This window comes from Lissotriton helveticus, chromosome 2_1 (genome assembly GCF_964261635.1).
Source record: "Lissotriton helveticus chromosome 2_1, aLisHel1.1, whole genome shotgun sequence".
NCBI classification, from domain to species: Eukaryota; Metazoa; Chordata; class Amphibia; order Caudata; family Salamandridae; genus Lissotriton; species Lissotriton helveticus.
In genome coordinates, this window is record NC_136059.1 from 1676113579 (window position 1) to 1676139910 (window position 26332).

The 26332-nt window shown below is 45.5% G+C and overlaps 1 protein-coding gene across 1 annotated transcript in view; it reads left to right on the forward strand.

Annotated features, from left to right (window-relative positions):
• The window catches only part of LOC144818836 (uncharacterized), a 1999126-nt gene that overhangs the window by 123777 nt on the left and 1849017 nt on the right, over positions 1 to 26332 (forward strand). The window contains 4 exon segments of the mRNA XM_078676624.1: positions 7412 to 7479; positions 7557 to 7631; positions 21635 to 21686; positions 21776 to 21863. Coding sequence (XP_078532750.1) covers positions 7412 to 7479; positions 7557 to 7631; positions 21635 to 21686; positions 21776 to 21863 — 283 coding nt within the window.

The following is a 26332-nucleotide window of genomic DNA, read 5'->3' on the forward strand; positions in this document are numbered from 1 at the left end:
AATTTATTTATTTATTTATTTATTTATTAGTATTTTGTAAAGCGCCTGGTTACACTAGCAAGTGTGCCCCCGCGCTGTAAATGCTAATATACGTTCGTTGCTGATGCTTCGTTCGATTTTAGTTATTGGGGAAGAGTATTGTTTTCAGGTCTTTCCTGAATTTGGTTTCTGAAGGTTCGGTGCGCAGTTCCACTGGCAGTTGATTCCATTTCTTAGCCGTTTGGACTCTGAAGGATTTCCCGCCCATTTTGGCTGTCTGGACCCTCGGGACATGTACTTGTCCCGTCCCACATGACCTCAGTTGTCGTGTGGGTTCATACCATTTCAGAAGGCCGCGGAGGTATCTAGGTCCTTTGTCATGCAAAATGCGATGACCTGTACATAAGGCCTTAAAAGACACCCGTTCCCTAATCGGGAGCCAGTGGAGGGTTTTCAGAGCTGTTTTAGATGGAGCTCTCCTGGGTAATTGTAGGATCAGACGGGCCGCTGCGTTTTGTATTCGTTGGAGTCTAGACAGACTTTTTTCGTTTGCTCCAAGATACAGAACGTTCCCATAGTCTAGTCTAGATGTTATTAGGCTATGGACTATGGTCTGGCGCACCGATACAGGCATAAGGTCGAGCGTTTTCCTGAGGACTCGTAGTATCCCAAAACAGGTTCCTGCTACCTGTTTGGTCTGGTGGTCGAGCGTGAGGTTTTTGTCTAGCCAGACCCCCAGGTTCTTTACTAAATGGCTAGGTGTGGGCAGATCACCCAGCTCTTCCGGCCACCACGCCGATGTCCATACTGATGGGGCTTTGCCTATGATCAGTACCTCCGTTTTGTTGCCATTTAAGCAAAGGCAATTGTCTGCCATCCAGAGTGCTACCTTCTGCATGCAAGCTGCAAAGTTGGAGGCGCTTTGCTTCTCAGGTTGTGTTAGGGTTACAGTCAGTTGCGTGTCGTCCGCATACGACACGGTCTCAACCCCAAACGTCTCAGTAATTCCTCCTTCGGGGGCTACATATAGATTGAAAAGAGTGGGGCTGAGACTGGAGCCCTGTGGCACTCCCTGATTGAGTTCTATTTCCTTAGATTTGAACTGTCCCTGGGCGACCTGGAAGGTTCGGTCGGTTAGGAAGGATTTCATCCATTCCCATGCTTTCCCTCTCACTCCTCCAGTTTTCAGGCACTGTAGCAGTGTGTGGTGGGCTACAGTGTCGAAGGCGGCACTAAGGTCGAGGAGAATCAGTGCCGCCGTCTGGCCCTTGTCAGCATATCCTCGTAGAGCTTCTGTCGAGGATAACAGGGCTGACTCGGTCGAGTGATGGGCTCGAAAACCCGACTGAGAAGGGTGGAGGAGTCCACTAGCTTCAGCAAATGCTGATAGTTGCGTATTCACAGCTTTCTCAGCAATTTTAGCGAAGTGGGGAAGAAGGGAGATAGGTCTGAGGTTGTCCAATATGTCAATACTGATGTTGGGTTTTTTTCCTCCGAGGCAGAACAGTGGCTTTTTTCCATGTGATGGGGACTTGCCCTGTACTGAAAGAGAGAGCCAGGAGGTGACTGATATGGGGCTCCAGGATGGTAATGCTGTCGTAGAGTCTTCTAGGGGTTGCGGGATCGCTAGGTGAACCAGATTTGATGCTGTTAGCTATACTGCATAGGGTTTCTTTGGGTGGAACTATGAATGCTGAAAGGCATTTATCCTCCTGTATATGAAGGTGGTTGTCTACCTGTTCCCTGCCTGTTCTGGCCTTGTCTGGGAAACTCGCGTACATTTTATCCACTTTGTTAGCGAAGAACTCTGCTATTAGGTCGCACGTTTTGACTGATCCAGTCATGGGGGCGGCTAGTGAAGTGAGGTCCGTGAGTTCCCTGTAAACTAAAAACATTTCCTTCATAGAGTTGTCAGCATCTTTGATTCTGGTACAGAGATAGGATTTCTTAGTTTTTCGAATGAGTACGTGGTATATTTTGAGCCTGTTCTTGTACTCAATTCTGTCTGCCTCATAATAGTGTAACCTCCATTTTCTCTCGTGATTTTTGCATTTTGCTTTTTGATCTCGGAGTTCCCCATTGAACCAAGGGGCAGATTTGGTCCGTCTGACCGGGGCCTTGATTCTATCCTGAACACGCTGCTGTTCTGAGCCTTATTTCCAACTCAGTGAGTTCAGACTATTTGTGCTATGATCCTGAGGATTCAACCCTTGATCAAGAGAAGTCCCTCTGTTGCTTCTAGGACATCTGCATTCTGCCTGTAGACTGCACCAGGTGGCTCATGCAGGCTCTATAGGGGGTTTGAACTCCCAGTGGGCTCAGCACCAGGGGAACCTTTTGGACTTCATCCACATTTTGGAAGTGACTGCAAAAGATCTCCTTGACCGCTGTCCCTACCACACCCACAGCTAACGCTTGTGACTGAATCATCATTGCTACGTGTTGTGAATGTATCTAGGACCCTAATTAGATATTCCCGATTTATGCCCTTATGTGGTTATAATAAATCATATCCTTATAAAGGCATAAGAATCATATCCATATTTAGTCATCGCCAATGCAGTCCAAATACGGCAAGGCTACTCCCATAGACTCCTAGAAAGTACAACGCGTTGTTTAAACAAACCAAGCCTCCAGCAGCCCGGGAATTCCCCCTGCTTTTGTTTTGATTTGCACAAGAACTCCTGGAGTCAAGAAAGAACTGTAAGTTCTTAGTGACGTCTTATGTCCAACCTTACGTCAAACTCTGCACCTTCCAGGTATAAATATACCAACGTTGCCTTAAGCAAACACACGGTGGTTTGGAGCAGAGCGGCTATCTACTTGCCCGACGCCCAGCTGATGCGAGAGCCGAAGGAAGCCGACCCTCCCATTTGACGCACTGAGAGAGATGCTGTCTTTTCTCATGCCGAGAAATCCAGCTCCAGTGTTTCCAGTCACCCTTGCGGGTTGCTGGGAGATCGAGTCCTGAGAGAGAGATACAAGACCTCCTTCATTCTATGACCAAGGTATGGAGCTGATTAGATCCTTGGAGAATTCTTGATTCAGATTCTTGGCAAAAACTAACTTAACTTAAACTGCAACTTACTTACTCCTTCCCTCGTATTAGGCTTGGTCAGGTACACCGGGTAGGCGTATCTTAGAAGCACCAGTTGAGTACGTTAGTCAATGTATTTATGTATGTATATATTTTATCCGTTTTAAAGTATCATGGCTCAGAAACCATATCAATGCTTTTACAGTACTATTTCATAATGCTCCTTTTACTGTACGCACTTTACTTTACAACAAGTATTGCAATTGTGGCAATTCACTTCTCTTGCATGAGAAAGAGGACTGCTCAATCAATAACAACTTTTATTGAAAACACCCGTCTCTCTATTTCTCTGCACTCCTGGTGAAACTAAGTATGCACGATTGACTGAGTGAAATAGCTATCTATTGTTTTCACACGAATCTGGAGATATACTCCTTATTCTGGGGGGAGCAAAGTTGTCATGTTTATGCGGTTGTCAGAAACGAATCCCTTGTCTAATCAGGAAAGTTAACTCCTTCCTGTTCATTCGAGAAAGTTTCTAGTGACCTCTGAGCTAGCTGTCATACCTAATTAAGTCTAACATATTCAGTAGAGACCTAGATGACCTCAGTCCTACGTCTAAACTGCCGTTTGTTATTCCAATGCGCAGATCCTATTGGGAATATAGGAACTACACTACAGCGTTGAGGAGGTCATCTGAGAGAGGTGGAGATTAGAGGACTCTGTTCTCCAGTAGACACCCGCCTCCACATCAACCTATTGGTGTTGCGGGTGATTCGCTTGGCACCAAAAGCCTTCCTCTCAACCTTGAAAGGGGACCGGTGCAGATTCTCATGGACAACAACTTCATGTGATACCTCAACAAGCGGGGCAAAGTGGTGTCATGGGTCCTGTTAGGAAGGTGTGCACCTCTGAGTCTAGAAGCATCTCCCAGGTCTTAGCACCTGGCAGGATCTTTAAACGCCTGGTCGGCCTAACTCAGCCAGCATTGCCTAGCGGATCAAGAATGTTGGCTACACTCTAGAATGAGAACACAACCTTGTCCTGGAGGTGGCACATGGCGACTATCACCAATGCGCAGAACCCCAACTCAACCTTTTCGCCACCGCAAATGATGCGTACTGTTAAAACCTTTGTGTGTTGGAGTTCCCAAGACACTTCATTTGGAAACTCCTTCCACTTGGATTGATGCTTTGGACGCCGTATGCCTTACCGCCTCTACCTCTCCTGCCCAAAGTTCTGAAGATCTGGAATGACTGGTCCCAAGTCATCCTAGAGGTTTCAGATTGGACCTGGAAAGTGTGGCACCCAGAACCTCTGGCCATGAGCATCTGTCCTCTGATATGGCTGCCCCTTCAGGATGACCTCCTGCCGCAGCAGTAGGGCAGGGTCCTTCACTTGAGCCTGCACAATCTACAGCTCCATGCTTTGAGATTGAGTGGATACAGTTGACAGTATTTAATCTCCCGTTCAAAGTAGTCCTTGTCATTTTGGCCCCCCTCTTCTAAATTCATCTATGCATGATGCTGAATCAAAATTTGCCCTTTGATGTTCATCATACACATCCAGCCTTTACAGGCCCAATTGTCCGCTATACTGCGTTTTTGCTTATCTTTAACCCAGCAAGGCCTTGCTGTAGTAGCCGTTAAAGGTTATCGGTCTGCCCATGCTGCCTTTTGTTATTTCGACCTAATCAGCTATATTTGTTTGTCACCTGTGTGATGTGTTTTCTAAAAGGTCTAATTCGTGTGTTCCTGCTTACACCAGTTCTGATGCTTCAGTGCGACCTTAAGCTGGTTCTCATGAGGCTAATGTGCATTCCATTCAAACCAATACACAGCTTCCCTTTCCTGTTATTTGCAGTAATTTTCATTGCGATTACGTTGGCTCATCGTGTGAGTGAGCTGCAAACATTGTCCAGCAATATCACCACATTTTAAAAGACATACTGTGATTGGTTTTACAATGAAAGCTATGATTTGTAAAAACGTAAATGTTATCAAATTTGTTGATCTCTGTAGAGGTCTAAATCAAATAAAAACGTTTATACTTTGTACTATCTCTCTCCCTCTATCCTGTGTTTTTAGACACCACAGCGAAAAAGGTTTGCAGAGATAATTTACATAGTAAATCAGTGTTGGAAATTAGTTTTCAGGGTTGAGGAGTGAAACCCTACTAACGCATCAGCCATAATTTGTCAGGTGAAGTCCCAAACAAACCCCAAATTAATTTGTGTTTAATCCTCTAGCATCTTGGTACAAATCAGTGAGGCTTAATTTAGAGGCAATGTGTAAAGTATTTATGCGGCACCTCAAACAGTAATAAAGTGAAAAAATGCAAGAGAAATCCCTCGCCATCGGGAAAAAACAGTGTAAAATGTAATGAATAATTTGAGACCAAAACAAAAAAGTCCAAAATCTGTAGAACCGGAGATATGCAATTTTGTAGATTTAAGTCAAAATAGTCCCTAGAGGCACAAAGCGCCAACTTAGGTTATCTGGTCACGCCAGCCCACAACAGTCACAAGCTCAGGCTTACCGTGATGGAGCACCGGCCTGATACAGGGACCAAGTTAGGCCAGCTAAACAAAAACCTTAAATCCTGGTTTGCTGAGTGCTGCGAGATCTGTGTTGAGGATGTGTAGCGCAGCAGCGATTTTGAGGAGGTTGCAATGCAGAGTCCTTCATAGTCCTCAAGGATGCCATCAACGAGGGGCTTGTGATGCAGAGGCCTGCGCTGCGGGTGCAAACGCAGTGGTGGTTCCAATGCGGCTATGAGATGTGCCGCGCTATGTCGGTTCTGCTCACAGGACCACAGCTGAGCTGTAATGTACACCTTCCGACTCACTTACAAGGGTCCAGGAGTGGGGTGGTACTACTTGTAGGGGACAGGCTCCCAGCAAAGAGAGTCCAGGTGCTGGGGTCAAGGAAGTAGGAGCCTTATGTCCCTGAGGCTCTGATCAGGAACCATCCAACTGTCCCTTGGAGTCACTCTGGGGTCCTGGGATCAAAGGGGCAGGCTCAGTTCTATTCACTCAAGCAACACAGCAATACAGTAGGAGTCCTTTCATAGCAGTACAGCAGTTCTTCTGTGTCTTCCACAAGTCTAGAGGTGTACTGAAAAGTTGTCAGAGGGTCCGTTATTTATACCTGGTAGAAGTAGGTTCTGGAGGATTCCACCCCAAAGTTGGCCCTTGCCAATTTTGTCTGGTGTAACAAGACTAGTGTCAAATCCTTTGTGAGTGTGCTTGTCAGAGGCTTTGTGATGTGAAAATGTGGTAGGTAATTTCTCCTCCCCCTCATCACGTCAGAGATGGCTCATCTTGCCAGCTACTATTCCCCTTTGTCTCACTGTATGGGAGCAATACACAAAGACCAATTGTCAGCTACACCTAGTCATGTGACCTAGGTTACAGACTGCCGAGACCAAATACTTGGAACAAGCGAATGCCAACTTTCTAGAAGTGGCACTCTCAGAATTTTCCTACCTGTTAAAAGTTATCACTTATCAAAGGTAATAAGTTTACCCAATGTTATCCTACGAGAGATGTAGGCCTTGCAGGAGTGAAAACCAATATAAGATTTTTTTCGCTACCGGGACATATAAAAATGTAAACTACACATGTTCAACTTTCTAAATACACTACACCCTGCCCTATCCGCTGTTTAGGGCCAAACGTAGGAGTGACTTACATGTATTAAAAGGGAAAGTGTAGGCCTGACGAAAGGTTTATTGTTCCAGGACGAAATGGTAGTTTAAAACTGCACCCATAGGCTGCAATGGCAGGCATGATACATATTTATAGGCAACTTCAGTGGATGGCACAATCAGTGCTGCAAGTAGCATTTACTTTACAGAGCCTGGGTACATGTAGTACCACTTTACTAGGAACTTGCAAGTAAATTCAATGTACCAATTGGGTGTAAGCTAAATTTGAAGGAGGGAGCAAATGCACTTTAACACTGGTTAGCAGTGAATAGTGCCTTACTTCGACTGTTAACTCTCTTCAGTGAAGAGCTAAGCCACGCTCTTTGGGATGAAACGATCAGTCAAAAACTGGCCTTATGGGGAATTGCAGCAGTTACTTAGTTTGCTCGGCCCAAACTAACCCCCTGTAAAATGCACTTTAAGAAAACAGGCCTTTGTAAATTATTGTGTTGTGCTTTAACTGGTATATTGGTGGTGAGTGAACCAGTAGGTGGATTTGGTATGTTTGACTGGATTTTTGAGTATTTTATTTGATTGTCTAGTTGTAGCTGTAGATGTATTCATTGTGTATAGTGTGTATAGTGGTACTAGATTATTTAGGTACATAATTATTTCAAGGGCTTTGGATTAGCAATTTCAGTCTTAGAACCCAAAATAAATTGCTTACTTTCCCCGATCTTTTTTCAGAAAATCGACATTATGGGGAAACCAAAATGAATGAACGTAGTTCCAGATCTCATACAATTTTCAGAATGGTAAGTAGTTGTACTTGTGTCCCTTCATTTTTTATAAATATTAAGGTGTTTAAATTTTTTTTTTTTTTTTTTTTTAGATTGTAGAAAGCAGAGAGAGGACAGGACCTGCAAATTCAGAAAATTGTGATGGAGCGGTGATGGTTTCCCATTTAGTTAGTATTATTTATTTTGCTTTATTTACAAACCTTAAGCACTCAATCTGACTGTTTGCATGTCTTAACCTCTTCGACGCTCATGACGAGCTCAGCTCGTCATGAGTTACACCTCTCGTACGCTCATGACGAGCTGAGCTCGTCATGAACCGCGGGATTCCGCAATCTTCAGCGCACAGCGGGAAAATGCGCCGCACCGATGCGGTTAAACGTTTTTCTAATTGTCATTACTGGGTATTTAATGCACCATAAATTTGAACAGTGACAAAATCGGTTTTAAAGGTAAACGTCTGACTACAGTTGTAAATAAGTCCCCAATGAGGGCCAGGACATTTTGTTTGGTTCTCCCTGTTTTGGTATCCTCAACAATATTTTATTACACTTTCCTGACATTTAAAAGGGATCTCCAAGCACTTGACAATTTTGATTAATGTATTTGTTTTTGGCTCCATAAATAATCTTTAATGCTTGGTTAGGGATTGTAGTAGTTCCAAGTTGACCAAAATATATATTACTTATTGGGGTTCACAAAAAGCGGATATCATTTAGTGTTCATTAGAAGCGTTTGGAGAGCTTTTGAAGTGCCTGTTGAGGCTCTTCACACTTGGACTATTGTGCCCAGGTAGTCACTCTTACTTGCTGCTCTGCCCTTCTCAAAACATCATATGTTTTGTGCCATAAAAGTGGGGTACTCTAAAAAGCCTGAAACTTGTAAACAAATTTGAGCATAAATTGACTGGAACTTCGGGACCGAAATAAGATGTTGCGTTTCCAGCTATAATTAAAACCACATGACCATCCATAGGTGGCCATATTAGTTCATAGTGTATACAAAACAACAAGGGCACCCATACGAGTCAGCACAGGACCTCGGGGAACATATTTTTACAACAGTGGTCCCATGCATAAATAATTAAGAACAACAATGAATATAGACACAATGGAGACTATATTGACTTATGACTTGTCCAGCCGGACAGAGGTCCAAGTATTTTTACTTTTCAAGGATAGAGTCACGCAAAATACCTTCAACAATTCTTTGAAGCAGGGCACAAGCCTGTACCCTAACGCTTACAAATTGGCATGGTGAAGAATAGATCAAGAAATAGAGAAGGGTTTTTAGGCAGAAGCTACAGATTTCTGTGAGTAAAGCAATTTACAGAAATTCAATTCACACCATTACGAGCATATCACATACAGTATACAATTACAGTATATGGTGTTTAGAAAGGTCGACGGCGTTTCGATCCCATTACCAAATTAAAGGGATCATCATCAGGACAAAATATTGCCTAACCAGTAAAAGCTACAATAGCCTAAAGGGAGACAAAAGGGAAGAAAGGTATATAGAAAACATATTAGAGGATCTGGCAATAGTGGTGACACAATTAAGAATCAGTGACAGTAACAATCCGATGAGCGGGAGAGGTATATCGGCGAGGGTGAAGTACAGGAAATAATAGGGTGCTAATTGGTCAAAAATTAAAATAGTGCATGGCCGCGAAATTTTACGTTGTGAAGGCGTCCACAGAAAAATCATGGAGTACCAACAGTGTATGGAATACCGATGTATCTAGAGCGTAGTGAAAGATGAGTGAAATTCGGCATGCCTTACGTGCCTATCAAGAACCAGCGTTATAAGGATGAACTGAGAGTGAAGTACTGAGTGAATAGGGCATGACATACACGAACATTTAGCACCGATCGGCATAGTGATCGCTGGACTAGAGTTGGAATTGTAGCATGCAGGACCCTTCTAGCAAGTAGCAAGGTGCTTACCCACTGGCCTTTCGCAAAAAGTGATTGCCAGGCGGAGGGTAGGTGGACACGGCACCTAGGGTAGGAGGAACGGCGTTAACTAGTAGTAAGAAAACACCACGTCTGTTTCAAGAAGGAAGACCCGGATTAACTTCTTACCAGAAGCGAAGAAGAGTCGCTGACACAACCGGCAGATGCTCGGTATGTTTGAATTTATTGCAGAGAAATCGTTATCCTAAAAACAAGGGAGTTAAATCCGAGTTACAGACATGCAGTTAAAATACACGTAATTACCGAATCACGTGTGCCTGCCGTGATACGAGGGCGATGGTGGTTCTTACCCGTAATCAGGAAGATCTGAGGAGACGCGCCAGCAGATTGCTCGGTCGCGTAAGGGGAAGGTCCGCCTACGTGTGACCGGTAAAAAAGAGAAACCGGGTCAGTTACATAGTCGGCAAGGGAGATCTGGATCTAACGGTGTGGAACCTCGGCAAGGGCTTACCGTGTCAGTGGACTGGAGATCTCTTCCCTGGCAGTGGCAGTGGCGTGATGTGAGGGCGAGTGAATTAACTGAGGTGCTGGTAGTAAGGCGACTCGTGATTGGTTGGAGGGAAGTACCGGGCGGTAATCGAAATAGGTGTAGGGCAACGGGGCGGCCATATTGGGTGAGTTAAAAACATGCACTCGGAGGTAAACAGCCACCACAGGTATATAAGTGAGTAGAAAAAGATAAAAGAAGGAAGTACAATTAATTAAAGCAGAGACCACGAATATACTGTAATGACATTAGACCACCTGATTAAAGTTACATTAGGTTAGTCCAATCCTCCTGCAGATTGAGCCCAGAGTTCAAACTGTCAGTCCTCAAGATCCACTTGAGCTCCTCTTTATTTAGCAATTTGGTCAAATCACCACCTCTCGGGGGTAGGATCACCTGGCTGATCACGGTCCACCTTTTTTCATTCTCAGTATGTCCTTTGTCAATAAAATGTTCAACAAGCGGGGCATTGATGGTCTTGCATCTGATTCTACTCCGATGTTGCGAGATCCTAAGTTTGATCTTTTGTGTAGTTTGTCCCACGTAGATCATATCACATGGGCATAGAATCGCATAGATCAAATTACAACTATTACAGTTTGTAAATGTCTTGAGTTCATTGTTAGTTTCTTTAAAGACAACGTTTTTTCCTTCAATGCAAAAATCACAGACCACACACGCCACACTTTGAATGCCCCCTCAAGGGGGGGAGTAACCATAGGTCATTAAGGGTGGTATTTGCAGTTTTAGTAGAAGGGAGGGCAGCCCTCACCAAGTGATCTTTAAGGTTTTTGCTTCTCTTAAAGGCAAACATGGGAGTTTCTAAATCTAGATTCCCTGAGTTGAGAATGTGCCAGTTATTTTTTATACTCTTACGGATTTGGTTAGACACGGGGGAGAAAGTAGTGACACAGACCAGTGCCATTTCTTTTTAATCTGTATATTAATGGACTTGAGGAGCATCTTTTAAACACAAACACTGATTACCCATACATAGGGAGAAAGGGCGTGCCTGTTCTGCTCTATGCAGACGATGCTGTCTACATCTCCAGAACTGCATTGGGCCTTCAAACACTACTTGACTCTTTTTATTCCTTCATGAAATCACGGGGCCTAAGTATCAACAACACAAAATCGTTCGCTATGAAGATAGGCTCTGGCTCAAAAAAGTCCTATCCCTTTTTTTTAATGGGGAAAAAATACCAATAACAAAGACTTTTTCATACCTTGGTGTATTATTTGATCATAAACTCGCTTGGGGACCTGCAGTAGTGAAAAAAAAAGGGAGAGACAACAAGGACAAATGCCGCAATAATAGACTTTGCACGCAAAATGGGAAACACGCCAGTGGTTGCTTTGTTGAAATTGTACCAAGCTAAAAGCATCGCCGTGGCCTGTTATGGAAGTGAAATCTGGGGTTTTGTCCCTGTGGCTGAACTCATAACAACTGAAAACAATTTCCTAAAGCAAGTACTAAGTCTTCCTAAAAGTACAGCTAATTTCTCCATTCATGAAGAACTTGGTATGCCCTACCTAGGAGATAAAATAGCTGTAAACCCTCTGTTGTGCTGGTTAAACTGCTGGACAAATGATGATATACCGTTTACCCAAAATATCCTTCTTGATGCACTTACCTGGGAAGGGAAATACAAGATACCATGGTTAAAATATATCAGAAACTGTCTTCATGAAATGGGTCGGCTGGAACTTTTTTTAACACCACAGCAAGTTATAAAACAAGATGTAATCCATGTGAAAGACACTTTATGTTGAACCGGCAGCTAGCTAGGGAAGAGTCTGAGCTCAAGAAAAGCAGTGTGAGGAAGCATGTTTTAACAAAAACCTGTGTGCAAATTGAACCCTATCTATCCTGGCCTATTTCTAGACATGATCGTTTTTTGATGACCAGATTTCGCTTTGATTTATACCACTTGTTGCTAGCTGTATCTAGCGGGGCCCATAGGGGACAAGTGTTGCCAGCTTGCGGCTGCGACAATAAGTCTCCGCAAGATCTGGCTCACTTTTTATTCATATGCTCCTACTATACGATACCACGAAAACTGTTTTTAAAACCACTTTTTAAACAAGTGAACTTTGTACAAATAAGGCCTGCATTATTTTATCTTCAAATGCTACATTGTGAAATTCAGAAAAAGTATGGAAGGTTAATTCCCCCAGGAAATATGCCTCTCCTTGCAAGATAGCATATTCATATTTTTCCCAAGAAATGGTCCCTTTCTGTTCTTTGTAAACTTCTTGCTACTGATAAACTGTCTTTTTTTAACATTGTTCTGAATGTATATGTTGTTTTTATTGTACTTTTATGACTGCATTTTATACAGTCGAATAAAGGAATTTTGAATTTGAATTTTGACAGCAAATCTCAGGATTCGTGGGGTCGCAAAGTTTGCAATTCAGCTGCCTCCACGCTGAAGGTCTCCAGTGCGGCCGCACTGCTGGGTAGATACGACAGAGCCTTATGGGACTCCATGGAGAGGTTAAAGTCCAAACTGCCAAAGGAAGACCAGAAGGACTTCGAAGAAAATATGACAGAAGGATGTTTGGTGGCGAACCAGTTTATAAGCACAGCAGCGGATGGTGCAGTGCTTGCGCACATTCCTACTCACATTGGGTTTGTGCCAGAAGGTCGGCTTGGTTGCGCCTCACAGGGCTGAAGCCGGATGCTCAGCATCGCATCCTTAATCTTCCCTTTTCGAGTTCCTCTCTCTTCCGAGAACATGCTAACAAAGAGATGACCCGTATGAAGACTGAACTGGATACGGTGAAAGCGGTGGGTTTGGAGAAGAAAAAAGAGTTCAAACGCCGCTTTAAGACCAACAGGGGGAGAGGGGCTCAACAGAGGGTTCAAACCCCTCAGTGGTCCCAGAATAAGAACCAAGGAAAACCCCAGTTCCGAGGCAAATCCAACAGAGGTAGAGGAGGTCACCAGCAGTCCTCAACCACCACGAGAGGAGGAAAGGCTTGATCAGTGGCTTCCTCTGGCGCCATTGCCCACTCCAGTGGGAGGAAGTGCTTCACAACACCTGACAGAGTGGGTCAGCATCACAAAAGATCAGTGGGTGCTGAATATACTGCGCAATGGATACAGGCTACGTTTCCGTGCGCTCCCGAAAAGCACTCATCCAAAGACCTCTTGCCCTCACCAGCTGAGCTTGCTCCGCAGAGAAGTGACAGTCCTCCTACAAAAAAGAGCTGTAGAGGAAGTTCCTCCCTCTCAAAGAGGAAAGGGAGTCTACTCAAGATACTTTCTTGTCCCCAAAAAAGATCAGGAGGACAAGTTCAGGCCTATACTAGATCTGCGTCTCCTGAACAAAGTCATAGTCAGAGAAAAGTTCCGCATGTTAGCTCTTCACCAAATATGCCCACATCTTCAAGCCGGCGATTGGATGTTTTCGGTGGATCTGCAAGATGCATACTTTCACATTCCGATTGCGCTGCAGCATCGCAAGTACTTGAGGTTTGTCGTAGGAAGCAAACACTACCAGTACAAGGTGCTACCCTTCGGACTCAAGTCCGCACCACGAGTCTTCACCAAATGCATGGCAGTGGTGGCGGCTTTTCTTCACAAAAAGGGACTCTTCATTTACCCATACCTGGACGACTGGCTCCTAAAGGGCTCGTCTCCACCAGTTGCACAGGCTCGGTCTCCATGTGAACCTGGAGAAGTCAGTCCAGCGGCCGACACAGTCCATCCACTACCTAGGCTCTGTTCTGGACACAAAATTGGGAAAAGCGTTTCCTTCGGAGGAGAGACTTTTTTCCATGAGGCAGAAGTGTGGGATTCTATTAGAGTCTCGGCTTCCAACAGTCCGACAGGTAGCCTCCCTGCTGGGTTCCATGGCGTCCTGCATTTTTCTCATCCCGAACGCCAGGCTGAGAATGCGCCCTATACAACAGGCTCTCGAAGACCAGTGGGACAGGACGTTGGGAAGATCGTATCACTCTTTCTCAGACAGCGAAGGATGCCATCAAATGGTGGACTCGGACGAGGAATGTGCTGGTGGGAGTACCTTTTCATCAGCCACTACCCACCCAGTCTATAGTGACAGATGCCTCTCTACAAGGCTGGGGAGCGCACATGGGTCCCCTCCAGATTCAGGGTCAGTGGTCTGCACAGGAGCAGACGTACCACATAAACATGCTGGAGCTCAGAGCGGTGTTTCTAGCTCTCAAAGCTTTTCTTCCAGCGATCGAGTCCAACTCAGTCTTAGTTCAGACAGACAATACAACTACCATGTTCTATCTGAACAAACAAGGAGGCACACGATCTCGCCCTCTCTCCCGGGAGGCTCAAACCATCTGGCACTGGTTTCTCTCTCGAAACCTTTCAGTGGTGGCGGTGCACCTTCCAGGCGAGTTAAACATCAAAGCAGATGCACTCAGCAGGCACTTCGAAGATCAGCCAGACTGGGTGCTAAACGACGAAATGGTAGAAGAGCTTTTTCGTTGTTGGGGTCGTCCAGCCATAGACTTGTTTGCGTACGAAGAAAACACAAAATGCCACGCCTTGGCGTCCAGATTCCACCGGCCAGGGACGCAGGGGAACGCTCTCCTGATGGATTGGTCGGGAACATTTGCTTACGCGTTTCCTCCCCTGCCTCTGATTCTGAAGGTGGTTTCCAAGCTCCTCAGGTCGGACATGGAGATGATCTTGATCGCTCCGGATTGGCCACGACAGTGGTGGTACCCGGACCTGCTACATCTGTCTGTGTGTCCACAGACGACTTCCTTGCAAACCGGACCTGTTGAGCAAGATGAATGGGAGGATACTGCATCCCAACCTCATCACTGAACCTGACAGCATGGCACCTGAGGTCCTGCAATATGGGCATTTGAATCTGCCTCCCGACTGTATGCACATTTTAAAGGAGGCTAAGAGACCTTCCACGAGAGCGTCTTATGCGTTCAAGTGGAAAAGGTTCTACATATGGTGTAGGGATCATCACTTGGATCCAACTAAAGGGCAGGAGGAGGTAATCCTGCCATACCTCCTTTCCTTGGCAACTTCTGGTTTGAAATATGCTTCCATTAGAGTGCATTTGTCAGCCATAGTGGCGTACAGGAAATCACTTGATCAGATCTTTCTTTCAGGTTCCGGTGGTTAAGGACTTCCTCCAGGGGTTGATAAAAGTGTATCCCCCTGTGCGAAATCCTTCTCCTTGGGAATTGAACCTGGTTCTATCCAGGTTAATATCACCTCCTTTCGAGCCCATCCACAAGGCCTCTTTACAACATCTCTCTTGGAAAGCGCCCTTTTTGGTGGCGATTACCTCAGCGCGCAGAGTAAGCGAGATACAAGCGCTCTGTGCGAAGGAACCATATACTGTTTTCCACCACAATAGAGTAGTCTTAAGGGCTCATCCATCTTTCTTGCCTAAAGTGGTTTCTGATTTTCATATAAATCAGTCCATTTCCCTCCCTTCGTTTTTTCCAAATCCTACGACCCCAGCCGAGCGGTCACTGCACTCCTTGGATCTTAAGAGAGTGCTCAAGTTCTATTTGGAAAAGACTAAAGGGATCAGGAAAACGGATCAACTGTTTGTGAACTATGGTTCAATGAGGACGGGTTTTCCAGCGGCCAAGAGGTCCATCTCCAGATGTATTGTCTCTTGCATTAGATTGGCTTATCAGCTTGCAGGCAAGCCTTTATTGGTGTCACCCAAAGCGCATTCCACTAGAGGGAAAGCCGCTACAGTAGCTTTCTTACATGACATTCCAATGTCGGAAATATGCAAGGCTGTAACCTGGAAATCAGTTCATACCTTTACGAGACATTACTGTCTCGAATCTGATTCCAGGGCCGATATTCAAGTAGGGCAAGCCTCCTTGAGAAATCTGTTTGGGTAGCCTATAGCCTGCTCAGGCTTGTTGATGAGATTACTGTCTTGTCATTCCTTTGCCCGCAGGGATGAGAGGCTCGCTATTCTATTCTAATGCTTATGACTATTCATGAAGATCCCCTGGAAGAGAAGGATTAGTTACTTACCTGTAATCCTAGTTCTCTTCCAGGGGTATCCTCATCAAAGTCATAAGCAACCCTCCCGCCTCCCCGGGCAAAGGATATTCTTTAATAAGGAGATATTGTTAACCTTTTTTGTTACTGGGTTTGTTTCAGTCTCCGAAAAGAACTGACCTAACTGTCACCCCTGAGGCATGATGGGATACCGGGGGTCATGGGTGCCTTAAAGGCACGGTGTCAGTTTTTTTGTATACAGCTACAGGTTAGCTTTTCAGTCTTTTTAGACTGTTTGCAATGCAGCCTGGGAGCTTTCTATGCTTTCAGGGTGTTATAAGAATTTCTGCTGCTGCCTAAGCATTAAAACAGTTTCTAAACAATCTTTCTTGTTGTTTCTCATGTTTCTAATGCATATTATTCATGTATGGTGGAAATTCTTCACAGCATATTCCAGCTCTGATGTGATTTGGCTGCTATTGCATGTTTTTATATATATGTATATATATGTATATATATGTATATATATATATATATATATATGTATGTGTGTATATATGTGTATGTATATATATATATATATATATATATATATATATATATATAGCACATATAATATAGTGTTTCCGGGGTCCCGCGCATGGGCGGGTATATTCTAATGCTTATGACTTTGATGAGGATACCCCTGGAAGAGAACTAGGATTACAGGTAAGTAACTAATCCTTATCTTCCGGTTTTATGATGATGTCTATCATGTTGTCAATCTCTTTGATGGTGCCCTGTTCTGCTTGTGTGAGGTTGTTCCCTTAGTTTGTCGACCTCTAGGGTTACTGCTTTTTCAAATGCCTGCACGGCTGGTGGCATGGTGTGATTCGGTGGGTTGAATTTTGATTTTCTTCTCAAGCCAGTGTTCTTATCCTCCTCCTCCTGGGGCACTGTGTTTTTATCTGCGAAGAAGATAGTTTTAGTCTTCAGGAGAATTCCGCTAGTTCAGTCCTCAAGTTGAATACATCTGACTTTACCTTTGGGACAAAACTGAGTCCTTTGTTGAGTTCATTATTTAAACTATTCTCATAAGTTACATAGCCAGGTGATCCCAAACATTGTATTTTGTTGCGCCCTTTTCCATGCTAGGGAAACTGCTTTCATGGGATAGTGCAATCTCGTATCACTCAGATGAGGCGAGTTTGTACAGGTGGAGTTGCAGCACCTGAGCCTAAGGATTACTCTGGGCACCATATTTCCTTTTAAAACCATCTTTTTATTGGTAGTATGCATGTGAGGATCAATGTACAGGCATCAGATTACAAACCGTGCAATATATTGTTGCCCGGCTGTAAGCAGCAGCTCTGCTCCGTTCCTGGCTTATGAAGCGCTACCTTTTGAGGGCCATAAAAGGAGATCGTTTTACAATCTAAACTTGGCCATGTTGCTGGTACAACTTTCTAGGGACCTTTAATACCTCCCCCTCATAATAGTACATTTGTAAATGCATCCCGTAATCACATTACTACTTTTGATTAGTCTTTCCTGAAACGAAAAATAAACAAAGCGAACAAACTTGGGCACCATATTTCAACATTTATAATGACAACAAAACCTCTCAGAAAAATGTGTATAGAAGTTAAGATGGCAGTCATGCTGCCCTTTTATCTTTTGAGTCCAGCACTGATATTGAGTAAGTGTGGTAAGCCTGAAGATGTTGGCATCCTGAGGGGGTCCAACTGCTGTTTTTATGTCCCTTAACTCGTAATTAACAATATTCAATCCATATAGACTGTGCATTCGACTGGGAGGGTAGTCGGAGAATCAGCCAGTATAGTACAAGTGTGGTTGCACTGAGAAGGAATGGGAGAGGAGGTGAGGACAAGCTTTCTATTTACAGACTTGTGGCAACAACTAGTTTCCTCTTCTTGAAGACAGTTCGAGTTTGTCCTTTCTTTAACAACCTGTCTACCATACTTAGACATCAGGCAGTTTAAAAGAAAAAAAGTTTTCAAAAGCAAAATCACCTTGCTTGCAGTCACAGTTAATTTTGCTGCAATTGAATACTTTACTGGTCTGGTGCCACGCCCTTATCCTGTAACACTCTTCTATGGGATCCAAATCACAAAAAAGTGTAGTCCAGTACTTCATTGATCAAAACCTTCATCTTCACCACTTTTCTTTAATGTTACTTTAGCGACTTTTATGATCACGTTTATTTACGATCTTGATGTTACTTGCATACTACATCAGTTTACTGCCCTTGGTCTGTGTAGTGTTTCTTGATCATTTTCTAGAGTGAACGGACACCAACTATGGATGAGAGTTGTGCTATATAAAATAATGCATAAAATAGGGAAGAGCAAGGGGAACCCTCTTGCGGTGTGGCAGATAGGATTATGATGAGTTAGTCACGATGGATTTCATGGAAGCTTTTGACTAAAAATAATAAAATGGAGGCCACATTGGGAGATTGGAAGGATTCACTGATTTAATGTCACCGGGTATAGAACCGGTGTGGAGGTTAATTTTAAGCCATTAAATATCAAGAAAAAACATTAAAATGGACCGTTGATAGGTGGTATAAAGTATTTTTCAAGTATTGGAACTTTCATAGATTCTTATGCTTGGATCATTCCCAGTCGTCGAGATGGTTGTCCCAGGTACCTTTAAAAAGTAATGTCCCAACAAAAGGCTTAGGACCTCTTGATTTAGTAATGTATCCTAGTCTTTATTTAAAAAAGGACCAAACTTAGACAATCCATCAGATGATACCGCCCTGTAGAACCTTCCTGAGACAAACTCCAGTCCCTCAGGTTTTGTACTGCACGTTGTTCTAGGGAGTCTCTACTGAGCTCTGCTGAGCTTTTTTCCTCACAGCTTTATTGAAAAATTTCTTCAGGTTTTTCCTTCTTCTAACTTCACAGATATACTTTCCAGATCTGTGTTTCTGTGCTTGGGTGACGCAAACGGACGTCAGTGTCAGACTCTCCTAAAGAGGCCTTTTCAGACCCTATGGCACTTGCAGGAAGAAGAGATTACTTTGGAGAGCAAAAAATCAGATAAAGCTTACTATAGTATTTTACATAGAACATTGTTTCCTTAAGTACATATGCTGTACCAGGAAAATCAGCATTTACAGCTGTATAGTGCATTTAAATAAAGTATTTACAATGTCTATGGTGAAACTAACTTATGAAATATTTTTTCTAAACTAAATGCGCTTGCAGTGCCCTTCTAAACTAGTAGTACCACTATCTGGACATGGCTAAGTGGAATTAAAAATGTAAGTTACCTCTATGCCATAGCATTACATTTTTTGAGTTTCAAACTGTAATCCAAATAGATTACTGGTTTAGACTAATACTTCCTGCAGATCATGGGTTATAAAAGAGCAGCGTTAGCATAAAGAATCTTGCATCATTTTTTATCCCTTCATCGCCATTCTGAAGTGTTGTATTATTGCAACAGAGTTAACCTATTTTTAAGGAGTTTAAAGATTTCTTCAGGTACGAAACGCGGACCATTGCTCCCTCCAAATATATGGCCACAATGCTGGTCGATGCTGGGTTATTCTGCAGGTCGTTGTTTTTTGGGAGTTTCAGTAAGTAAATTGCGTTAGTTTCGAAAAATTAAACCATGTACAATTTAATTTAGAACTAAGCATTTTTATTGCTTAATTTACATACATTAAAGGAATGAATTTATGAAAGAAATTGAGTATAATTCTACATTTAAAAAGGGCACACCTGTATTCTCAAGTAAGATGGAAGAAATGTGGGTGTTTTGAACTTGTTGCACTGAGAGTTTAACACTGGAAAAATGGTTTAACATGGTTTAGTTTGCTGCGATGATCAGAACACAGCCTTCAGGTATATGACGTGTACTAGGCAAAGGTTTTAATGAAGTGGGCGATGTATCCATGTCATCATAGCTGGTTTATTCATTAGTGAAATCTTTGAACATTTGATAAATGTTTAGTGTAAATGACCTTACCCAGTGTTAAGCAGGCGCCTTGCAAATCTTTCGCAATATAATGAACTGTGGCAACACTTTAAACAGTTTTGTTTTCTTAATTTCCCTGAACAACTTGGTCTTTTACTCTTTCTGAAGTGCACTTTCGGATAACACATCAATCCAGTCTCATGGTAAAGTTTGCCGCCTGACTTCTCACCTAAAAAAGAAACATACCTCCAAGCATATTTAATCCAGTACTGGAACTTTCATAGATTCACATGCTTGAATTCTTCCCAGTCGAGATGGGAGTCCCCTGGTACCTTAATAAAGCAATATAGTGATAGGTATAGACTAGAAAAGGCGCATAGGCCTATTAGTTTTGTAACCTATGATAGTCATTCTTTTAAACTGAGACATGCCTCATTCTTTATTTAACAAAGTAAGCCACAATGGAAATGTGCATAAGCAAACGGATGGTGGTAAGACGAGGATGGCTCGCCTTTATTAGAAAAAATGTCAGAGCACTGCTTGGCCCACTGCTGCATCGTTGAAAATCGAAGAGGCCAAGTAGTAATATTGAGTAACGGTTTGTCTGTTCCATGTTGCTGCCCGGCAAATTTCAAGAAGACACACACCAGCAAATAATCCTGTAGAAGTAGAAATTGTTCTTGTGGAATAGGCTCTAATCCGTGAAGTCAAGGGTCTGCCATCCTTCTGGTGATGAATTCCAGATGGATTTACAATGCCATCCAGTTTTTTTGTTTTGAGAGTGGAAAGCCTTTTCTTCATTCAAGCGTGCAAATCTAGAAAAGATTCCAATACTGGATAACTACAGTTACAGGTAAATAACTAATTTCTTGTCATGTGTAGGCGATGACCAGGAACAATAAAGGTCTGGGATATTTTGGACTACTAACCAGTCTGCACTATAGTGGTAATGTGTTTTGACCTGGTTAGTTCCATACTGTCCTGCATTGCTTGTCATGCGAAGATTGTGTCATTGAATAGCGCATGGGGATTGATGCCTGAAAATACTCCAGCAGTCAGCTATCTAGGCACATTATTCACTGAAAGATTATATACACCTGCACTTCCTGAGGAATAACAACATTTAGTCCATGTGTTCAATGTTATAACTGTGCCTAACATTCTGCCCCATGCTTCGACATTACTCTTAAGAAATGAAGCCGCCTGAAAAGGAGATAATTAGCTATTAGTTGAGCTTGCAATAGCATCTGGTTCATGTGATTTCAACGCCAACAGTCAATGCTTGTCATCTACCCTAAATCCCATGGGTCCTGAAGAACTCAACTCATATCATTGATAGCTCTCTAAAAGCACTCCATTGTTTAATTGATTTGGAAAACATGCACTTCTCTACACACATTCTTTAACCAGTGCACATTAGATAGCTCCTTTTTGCTGATGCATTATTTGGGTAAGCTGAGCTCAGGCATGTTTGGCTAAAGTCAGCTCATTTTGAATAAATACTTGAATACAATGTTGCCTGCTTTTGACATAAGATTACAGATAAAAATGAATAGAATGCGATATGAACAGTGCATAGGCATGAGGCATTGTGTTTAGGGTTCCTGTTTGCCTTGTTTGTTATTGCTTTGTTCTCAGCCCTTCCCATGTGATAGAGGAAGAATCCAATTAATTGGGAGTTTAGAAGTGTTTAACTTTTATACCGATTTACATTTGTATTTCACATGAACAGTAATCTATTTCCCCAATATTACTTCCTGTTTTGAAATGTATTTCAAATCTTGTGATCTTTTGCACTTCTAGAATTTGGTGGATTTGGCCGGAAGTGAAAGAGCTAGCCAAACTGGAGCAGAAGGTAATTTACTTCATTGATTACCGTAGTTTTTGACTAGGTATCTTTGTGAGCTTACTTGTAATTAAATGGTATTTCATGTTGACTTGTAGGGCTCCGCCTTAAAGAAGGATGTAATATAAACAGAAGCTTGTTCATTCTTGGACAAGTCATCAAGAAGCTTAGCGATGGTCAAGCAGGGTACGTATCACTTTTTTTTTTTCACAACCGTATTTATTGAAAGTTCAGGCAAGCATAGATACAGTTCTCCACAATCAGGAGGATACTGTCGGCAATATACAAAGTGTCGAATGATCAAGAGCCCAAATTTTGAAGAAGCACCCCCCACCCCATCCCCTGCCCTACCAACCCCCATAAACATACCCCAACACCCTACCCCGGCTACCCACCCCTTATCCCACCCTAACCCAGCGCACGTGTTCACAGTATAACAAATACAAGAATAAGGCAATGTAGGTGTCAGACATTAACCTAGGACCCAAGGTCCACATCTGGAGGTAGCACATCGTCTATGTCAACCGGGGGGTCCAGGGTCAGCCCCCTGTAGTCCGCCCACCGCTTCCAGATTTTATAATGTTTCCGGGGGCACCCCCTGGCCTCAAACACAGGTAGTTCCAGCCCCATAAGAAAGTCTAGTCCCGCCTTCCAGGCGCTGAGGGGGGGCACGGTCACTCTTCCATGCTCTCGCCAGGTCCCGCTTAGCTACAACCAGCCCCAAGAACAGGAGATGTCGTTTGTAAACGTTACCCCCACATTCTCCAGGACATGGAGGAGGCCCAGTCTAGGTGTACGAGGGAGGTCCCACCCCAGCACTTCCGATAGGCAGTTCCATACCCTATTCCAAAAGCGGGTCAGACCCCCACAAGACCACACTGTATGTAGTAGCGTCCCTCTTTCAGCTCCACATCTCAAGCACTCTGGGGCGGCAATAAGGCCCGCCCTCCACAACCTTTCCCGAGTGTAGTATGCCCTGTGAAGATATTTAAACTGTATAAATCTGAGGCGTACAGCTATGGCAGCCCCACGGGGGGATTCAAGGGCCTCTCGCCAGTCATCCTCATCCAAGGGGCCAACATCAGTCTCCCAGGAGGCCTTCAGTGTCAGGAGGGAAGAGGAGCAATGCGTAACTAGAGAGCGGTATATTTAGGAAACCTTCTTGTCGCCCAGGTCCCCCATGAAAAGCTTGGCTTCAATTGGGCTGAAGCCGGGAAGCTGGTCCAAACCCACCAGGCTCGGGCCGAGTGCATGGCGGAACTGAAGGTATCTGAAGAATTGGGTTTTGGGCATGTGAAATTCGGAACTAAGGTCCTGAAAGGATTTAAGTGTAGTCCCCGTAAGGACATGGCCAAGTGAAGAGATCACGATTGCATCCCAGACCCCAAAGCCCGACAGGGAGGCCAGCGCTGGAAGCAGTCCATTATTCCAAAGCGGAGTCTCGGCGGTCAGTCTGCCCCACCAACCCATACGGCGCAGCGCTTGTCTCCAGATTGCGAATACCACCTGGGTGACCCGCGGCAGCGTCCTCCTCCGCCTGGCCGAGTATAATAATGTGTGGAGCGTGGCATCCCCCATCAGAAAGTGTTCCAACGCATATGCCGGGTCACTGTGATCTCCATACCACCACTCATTGAGCACCAGGAGATGAGAGGCTTGGTAATAGGACAGAAGATCGGAGGTAGCCAGGCCTCCACAGTATGTGGAGAGAAAGCAAGTCCGCAGTGCCACCCTGGAGGCACCCCCAGCCCACAGAAACCGGCCAAGCACTGAATCTACACGACGGAACCACTGCGGGTCAATCCTGTGCGGGTGGTTCTGTAGTTGGTAGAGGAGCCGTGGCAGGGCAACCATCTTAAAAATGGCGGATCTGCCATATATATTAAGGGGCATGCGCGACCAAGCCTTAACGTCCATTTGGACCCTGTCCCACACCGGCAGCACGTTACGTTCCCACGCCACCGTAGCCGAGGCCGACAGGAAGACGCCCAGGTATTTTAGGCCACCCACTGCCACCTGCAGGGCCGAGGCCCACGGGTATGTCTCCGGGTCATCACCCAGCACCCACAGGGTCGATTTGCGTGGATTGAGGAAGAGCCCCGACACCTCGCCAAACTCCTGCATCATATCCAGTATGCGAGGGCCAGTTCGGCGAAGGTCGGTCATAAAGAAAAGGACATCGTCCGCATACAAGGCAATGCGGTCTGAAAGTTCTGCCCCCCACACAAAGCCCCGATACAGTGCGTCACGGCGTACTCGTACGGCCAATGGCTCCATGGCTCCATGGCTAGTGCAAAGAGATATGGGGAAAGGGGGCACCCCTGACAGGTACCCCTGGCAATCGGGAACTGCTCAGAAATCGCTCCAGAGACGCGCACCGTGGCAGTGATGTCTGTATAGAGCAGCCTCACGTAGGAGATGAACACTGGCCCCAAGTTGAGAAGCGGCAGAAGGGCAAAGAGATAGGTCCAGCTGACCGAATCAAAAGCCCTGTCGATATCAGCGAGCAACAGCGCCGCCCGATCCCCGGTCGCCCCCACCGTGTCCACTGCAGCCTGTGCACGCCGAATGTTGTGTCTCGTCGCCCGGTGTGGCATAAAGCCTGCCTGGTCCGGGTGGACGAGGTCTGCGATATGCGGGAGCAGGCGGTTCGCCAGCGCCTTGGCCAGGAGTTTGGCTTCAAAGTTGATCAAGGATATTGGGCGATAGGACTCATGGCGATCAGGTGGCCTACCTGGTTTCTGGAAGACCACAATCTCGGCCTGACGCCAGTCCGGGGGCAGGCCACCGCGCTCCCGGGCCAGTTCCAACGCCCGCCGATAGTGCGGCCCAAGCTGCAAGTGGAATTTCTTATAGAACTCGCTGGGGAACCCGCTCGGTCCCGGCGCCTTGCCGACGTTGAGCTGACCCAGTGCCTCACCCAGTTCCTCCGCTGTCAGGGGGAGGTCTAAGGCCTCCCGCACCTCGTCCGAGACTGCGCGGGGGGGACATCCGCGAGGAACCCTTCAATTACTTCGGGTGAAAGGCTTTCCCGAGAGGCGTACTGCTGTGCATAGTAGCGCGCGAAGCTCGCCGCAAGAGCCGCAGGGTCTGTAATCACAGCCCCTGCCCCATCTGTGAGTCCTGGTAAGGTGACCGGTTGCATTGTTTGCTGACAAAGCCTATGAAGCATGGTGCAGGACTTGTCACCCCACTGGTACACCCTGCTCCGAGTAGCCAACCACTCTTGGCGAGCCTCGTCCATCAGCACTGAGGCGTAGGACTGCTGCGCCTGCAGAAGCAGTCGCAGCGCCCCGTCATCACCCCCACCTCGGCAACGCGTCTCCAGCACTCCCACCCGCTCCGCAGCCGCAACAATGCTCTCCTGTCGAGTACGGCGGGCAGAGGCACACCAAGCAATGTCGACGCTTCTCATGGTGGGCTTCATGGCCTCCCAGACCGTTACCGCGTCAATCCCAACTGTGAGGTTGTCCTGCCAATAGCGGGCAATGGCACCGCGCATATGTTGGGTGTAGGCCGGTCGCTGCAGATGCCACGAGGACATCCGCCACCGAAACGGTTGGCGTGCCTTGCGCAAGTCGATCTGAACCGCTACCGGGGAGTGATCGGAAAGTCCTCGAGGCCGGATCGCAGCCCATTTCACCCTGTCAAGGAAGGCCCCTGGTACGAACACACAGTCCAATCGCGAGAAGGAACCATGCACTGCCGACACATATGTATATTCCCGCGTCCTGGCATGTAGATGCCTCCACGCATCCACCCACCCGAGCCCATCAATCATTGCTTTCAGCCGCGTAGATGAGGCCACAGCCGCGCCCCCTTGCACTCTCTGCCTGTCCAGACTCACATCCACTACATCATTCCAGTCACCTCCAATCACTGCCAAGGAGTGGGGGATCTCAGTCCATAAGTCAAATAGTTTCTCCGCAAGGGACCACTGCAGTGGGGGAGGGGCATACACACTGCCAAACACTACCGGTTCTGCTCCAATCTTCCCCTTCACAAACACAAACCGACCCTGGGGATCAAGCCAGTGACGTTCATGAGTATATGACAGCCGTCTGTGGACAAGAATTGCCACCCCCCTCGAGCCCCTGGAAAATCCTGCATGGAAGACCTGATGGAAGCCAAATCGCTGTAAACTCAATGCTTTAGTACCCAACATATGCGTTTCCTGGAGGAGCATCACGTCAGCCAATTCCCTTTTGCCCCAGCGTAGCACAGCCCCGCGCTTAATCTTGTCCAACATCCCCCGGACATTCCAGCACAAAATCCGCATAGTCACTAGCAGGTACCGTTCCTGGGGTGTCAACCATAATCCCGATGAACAAGTCTCTGCGACCTCCAAGGCCCGGCCCAGGCCTCCGACACCATACAAGGAAATATAGCAAGAATCACGTGCACCCCTTTCAGAACAACCCCGACCCCCCCCCCCCAACCCCCAACAACCAGCCCCGACCCCCAAACACCCCAACACCCAAGTCCCGCCCCCCCACCCCTATACCTCATGGAACATTGAAGTACCTGTTGCGGCATGGGGAGCTTCAGGCCCAAAACAAAGCGCCTAAAGCCAACCATACCAATGGATCCCAACTATTCCCCCCACCAACAGGACACACCCCCAGGACCGCCCCCCAACCCCGGGAGGATCAGGC